General features: G+C 39.4%; 1 protein-coding gene across 4 annotated transcripts in view; it reads left to right on the top strand.

Moving 5' to 3' along the window:
- Positions 1 to 229: 229 nt before the first annotated feature.
- Positions 230 to 6000, top strand: part of zfpm1 (zinc finger protein, FOG family member 1) — a 196544-nt gene continuing 190773 nt past the window's right edge. For 2 of the 4 annotated variants that reach the window (XM_080186880.1, XM_080186878.1), the window contains exon 1: positions 319 to 518. In XM_080186880.1, coding sequence (XP_080043006.1) covers positions 479 to 518 — 40 coding nt within the window. In that variant the 5' untranslated portion in view covers positions 319 to 478. Of the gene's footprint in view, positions 242 to 317; positions 519 to 6000 lie in introns of those variants that run through there. The other 2 variants (XM_080186879.1, XM_080186876.1) reach the window with 2 other exon arrangements.

Raw genomic sequence — 6000 nt, 5'->3', positions numbered from 1 at the left:
CACAGATTCCATGCTTATTGCGGTTAATTGATCGGCTGCTTGATGTCTATGTGTATCTGTGCCTGCTCAGGTGGGCTCTTAACTCCACGGGGGGGGGGAAGAGAAGAACAGGTGGAGCGTGTGACGTCACGCGGCCTTTGTTTACCTAGCTGCGTCCTGACGCACGGCTCGAGGCTGCCCCGTTGCCATGGCGGCGGTGGGCGGCGTGACGTCAGACGGCGGAGTGGATACAGTGTATCGGGTGAGTTGTTACTACGCGCCGCTTGTGAATGGCTCGCTGCGCCGCGGCGGCTGTTGCTGCTCCCGCTCCCGGGCTCTGCTCACTCAGTGCCGTGCTCAGGCTGCGCTCTCCCTCTTGCCCCAGTGACATGCTGCGAGTGCAAAGCACGGTTGTCTACCCGTAAACCTACCCCCTTTCTCCAACTCCCCACCCATCCACCCCCTCCTCCCTAATCAAGGCAGGCAACCGGCAGCCACAATGTCCAGGAGGAAACAGAGTAACCCCCGGCAGATTAAACGTGAGTTTGTCGCTTTGCCTGCTCTTCTGCTCACTTCACAAACTCTCCTGCCGTCTGTCAGTGCCGCGGCGTCTCTCCTCTCCGCTTCGGAGCCACCGTTTCCAGGCAGGTGTTCGTATTTCTGATCAGAAGTAGGAGGCACAGGATATATATTTCACAGGCGACCTCGCCAGCGAACCAGTGCAAGCTAAAAATAATCGGTCATCATTTACTTATCTGGTGCTTTTGTATCGCAGCAACAATCGCCAGCTCTCTATATTCTCAATTTCCCCTCCTTTTAGCATGGGTTTGCTTTTGTTTTACTTTTTTAAAAAAAATAGAGCCCCCTCTTTTCTGATGACGACTCTATTTTTCTGCTAAAGGAAACATTGAACAAAAGTAGAGCTTGTTTGACTGTAGACTGGGTGATGAGAAAACACGATAAGCCGGAGGCTTGATCTAGGTCCTGATATAGATTGCCAAGTGCGATAACAGTTCTTATCAGTTCATACCAGACTGGAGAGGTACCGAGTGGGACGGTTATAGAAATACAAAGAAATTTAAAAAAACAAAAAAACCCCAGAAAGTCTGCTGATGTAATCGATGCCATCGTTAAGCTATTATATTAATACCGTTGATTTCTTTATATGTAACATTGAGTTCATTGTATCGTGGAGAGACGGGAAAGGCATCTGTAGATAGCTTTCTTTTTAATCATTTCACCACCTGGCATTAGGCTCAAACTATTTATGTCGCTTGTTAATTTCATGAGATTCTGTGTAGCCTTCTTTTGACTTGCAATGATGCTCTGTGGCAGCTAGGACTCAGGTAGTAGTTTTTCTTAAGTTAATTTCATCACTGGATGAAAACAAATGTAGAACATTACATAACATTAGTAATTTATTGATCATTTGTGTAAAAGATACATCACAAGTGGCTCAAAGCAGTAGAATATACTTTGTTTTTTTTCACCAACCAGGTTTAACAGCTGGATAAATGTAGCAGGTCTTTGGACAGAATGTCCAGTTGTATATCACATGAGCATTCATAATTAATGTTTAATGTGGAATTTTGAATTGTCAAAATTTGTCCTGGTGTTTTGAGTGACTGTCACCCTAACACTGCTGTTATCAGTATTTTTTATTCTCCTTTTGTACTCGATCCCAAAGGTGATTGGAAAAGATTCACAGGTGAAAGTTACAAGAAAAATGACCCCGCAAATGAGAAAAACTGATGACCTGTTAGATTTCAGTTATTGATAATCCAGTGTATTGGTCAATCTTCTGCTTCACTTAAAGATCATTCTGATTTAAAGGCTCGAGACTTGATAAACTGCTTAAAATGCGGCATCATTTTAAACAGATGACAAAAGCGTACAGATCATATTTGGAAACAGGCAACAGCTTAAGAGTTTTGGGTGATGGGCTGACTATTGACACTGTCATGCTTTATGGAAATGTACATTGTGTCTTTTAAGATTGAGCCTCTATTTGTTGGCAGAAGTTGATCTTGAACTGGATTTGAACAGCTTGCGCCGTAGCAGATACGAAGGGATATTGTGTATAACTGAGAAAATCTGATGCAAAGTCTACTTGGGAAATGTAGGTTTTGGTGGGAGGTAAAATAAACTGAAATAGGACTCTATTAAGTTTATCTTGCTGACAATTGCGTACATTATATAATGATCGACAGTAAGAAGTAAGTAGAAAAAGAACCTTATGATTACAAAAGTGAAATTACATAATTGAGCAGATAACAAAATGTGAAAATAAGTACCTATTTGGAAATATGATTTAGTGGTGATTGTATAATGTCTGTTATTCACAGATTACTGGAACAGTCAGTCCTCTCTCTGTGCTGAGTATTTTTTTGAATAACAGTAATTATAGTAAAATGTACAAACTGAAGAGTATTTTGATATTCTTGGCCTCTTTTGCATGCATTCTTGTATCCAGGTTGGCCTCTAGATCCAAAAGGCTGTATTTGAGATGTCCTCATAGCTAAGATACTGTATTTGTCTTTAATTGCAAGGTTAATGCTGAGTGCTATCTGGCAAGCTGGATAACTTTGATTAATGCACTGGTATTCATCGTTTTTGTGCAAACTTCTAAGTTAATGACTTGCCATTCAATGGTGTATTTGAAAGAAAATGTTTGGCCTTAACTGTCCTTTTTGTCAAAATAATTTCACATTAATCATTGAAAGTTGCTGCTGATCGTTTGGAAACTTTATTAAAACAAACTTTATGTGGCAACTGTAAGAATATCTAGTATCAGCTACATTGTGAAAGTAAAGAATGTAATGTACTTGAGATCATTTGTTCTGCATAATGTTTACAGTGTGTCTTTTTAGTGATTTTTCATTTTGTTCTTTTTGTCTTATTCCTTTCCAGTTGTTTATTATCTAATGTTAGTAGTCTTTCATCTCTGTCTTTGATTTTGCTCAATATTCGCTTTTCTCGTCTCTTCACCTAATTGCTTTCTCTAGGTGGTTCCTTACTTTTAAATTCTTTTTCATTACTTTTCCACAGTTACTATTTGTTACCCTGGTTTTTTTGTCTCTTTTGCTTCCTGCAATTTTTTTATTAATCATTCCAGTTCCCCTACACACACATATATGTGTCTTTATGTATTTCACTCCCTTTCCCCCTCTCTGTGTATCCACTTCTCTGTGGTTCCACTTTTTGCTGCTGCTGCCATTATTGCTTTTCCTTTTTTTCCCCTCTTTGCCTCTGTCTCCCTTTCTGAGCTGGATAGCATTCTCCTGGTGTAGGCCTCTTGGGCAGGTTTGCTATATGATAATGCAGAAAGTTGAACTGGCCCCATTACTATGAAGCGATGGTTGCATTGATAAGCTTTGATAATGGTGCTGATAGCAAGTACTAAGCGACCAATGGTCGAGCCTTGTCTTCCATTAGCATTCCGCTCCAGTAATCTGCACAGCTCTGACAATCACTTCTCCATTTCCACTCCTCCACTAGATAAGAATGGAAATACTGACTTCATGGGAGCTGATTAGGGTGTCTGGATTTCTCGATAATACCTTGATAAATTATGTTTCCTTTTTTTTTAAAGGGGGAGAGTTAGAACTTCACGTCTATTTTTCCCTCTCATGGTGTTTTATTAAAGGAGCTTCCAGTCTGGTTGTGTAAAAAAAAGAACTGTGATAAAAAGCAAAGATAAGGGTTGGACTGTTTTGTGTAGGAGTGCATATCAATGTTATCTATCTCTCTTTTTTTCACTTTACTGAGCAGCCTGTTGTTTTTAGCCTTATCACACTCCACCAAAATGCCAGGGAAAAAAAAGCTGCCTGGATTATTCATTGCTTGATGATAACATATTTTTTTGTAATCTCTTTTTTTACATAAAATTAAATTTTTCAAATTAGGTCTACGCAAATAAGGTGAATGTTCATGCAGTAAGATAGGGTGTGATTGACTGCCTGTCTTCAGGGGATTGAGCATAGCATTTTCTGATGCCTTTTTTAAAATATTAATTTTGGACTGAAAGTGCTAATTGAGTCAGAGCTGAAAAAAAGAAAATTTGAAAGTTTGGCAACCTTCAGAATGACCATGATCTGGGCATTTGCTAGTCTGTCCATATTTCTTTAGGCAAAGTAATGAATTTACGTGCGGCTTCTTGATGACTGTGTGCGGAGGAGGGAAAAGAATTTCTGTCTGAGGGGAAACCTTGTAGTGTTGTGGCTGTCTGCCTTTGTTAAGTAGTATTACTTGGATCAAAAAACAGTCTGCATGCTTACAGGTAGTGCCGCTCAAATTTATGGTGCAGCCATTTGTACTTCTAGCCTCATGACTGACTTACTGGATGTTCCTCCTTCATGCTAAGCAATGCAGTGCACTGCTTCTTTAACCCCATTCCAACTGGTTACTCCATCTGTATCTGCTGCCTGCTTTCCATGGAGTTGACACTGGTACAAAAAAGCAGCCCTCCTTTGTGTTTTTTGGTTTTCTTTTTCCCTTTGGGAATGCCTTAAAAATAAAGCATTAAACTAGATGGAGCTGATGTTATCAGTTTTGCTCTCCTGTTCACCAGGTGGGCAGACCAAAATTGGTCGTGCATGTTTGTGATTTTAAAAGTGATTTGAAATTAGCTGGTGAGATGTTATCAAGTTTTGACTATTGAACAAAAATGACAATGATGAAAATTAAGTCACTGTCATTGTATGCAAAAAAGCTACCAGTGAAGAGAAAAATACTTGACAGTATCACGAATGTTTTTTGGGAGCTATTGCCATCAAATCATTTTTTAGTAGTATCACATAGTAAAGCTTAGTTTTTAGTTTACTATTTTGTTAGTGTCATCGTAGATCCTTATTTTGAATAAAAAGTCAGCCATTGGACCAGAGGTTGTGTTAACCAGAGAGCACCCCTCAGGTGAATTGATTGGCTAATATATGAATAAAGTCAGAAGTATGAAGTCCATGATTTACAGTAGCTTGGGTTGTTTGGTCAAGTTCATGATTCACATTCTTTAGGAACTATGAGGCACTGAGAGAATGACTGCTCCAGTTTAGTTCCACACTAAAAATAATTGTGTGAATACTTAGTTAAATGGAACAGCATCCACTATAATTTAGTGATAAAAATGTCATGTTATGTTGGAAAACAATGCCTTTATTATTTGTGGCACTACTGCGTATTAATCACCTAAGCAAATTGATTCGGTAGTGCTGTAGGCTGCTGACCCACTTTTTTTGGCTTGTGTCTTAATGTAATGAGGGGGTCATGTAGGTCCTTGAGCCTGTTCCACCATTCAGTTAGATCATGAGTGATATGATCAACTCCATTGACCTACATTTGTTCCATATTCCTTAACACATTTAAAAAACAAAAATCTATCTGATTTTGAAATTTTAACTGTGAAAGCGGGATACTTACTTAATTACATTGAAGGAGACAACAATGTGTTGGGATGCCCTGATATTGGTATTAGTACACAGAATCCAATGGATTTGTTTGCTTACCAGCATCTTACCTAAAGAAGTAAAACTTTTTTATAGAAGAATTAGGATCCCAAAATAAATTATTTGGGGGGCACGCAAGTTTTTCGGGTCAATGTAAGATGTGTCAGTGTTTGGGATTGAATACTTTTCAAAAATTGGTGCACCACTGGAACAAATGTAGCACGGAGAAGGTATTGAATAGAATGCAAGGAGAACTGGGAGCATAAGTAGGCCATTCAGCCCCCCAAGCCTGCTCCACCATTCAATACAATCATGGTTGATCTTGTCTTGACTTCAGTTCCACTTTGCTGCTCATTCTCCGTAATCCTTCAATTACAATTTATCTATCTCCTCAAAATTACTCAATGTCCTGGCATCTACCATACTCTAGGGCAGTGAATTCCACAGATTTGTTACCCTTTGTGAGAAGTAATTTCTCCTTATCTCCATTTTAAATCTGCTACCCCTTATCCTAAAACTGTGACCTCTTGCTCTAGATTGCCTCACAAGAGGACACATCCTCTCTCCATTCACCCTTCCC

Source organism: Carcharhinus amblyrhynchos, chromosome 4 (genome assembly GCF_965287045.1).
Source record: "Carcharhinus amblyrhynchos chromosome 4, sCarAmb.v2.hapA, whole genome shotgun sequence".
NCBI lineage: Eukaryota > Metazoa > Chordata > Chondrichthyes > Carcharhiniformes > Carcharhinidae > Carcharhinus > Carcharhinus amblyrhynchos.
Note: the sequence above shows the minus strand (reverse complement) of the source record. Positions and strands in the feature narration are given on the sequence as shown.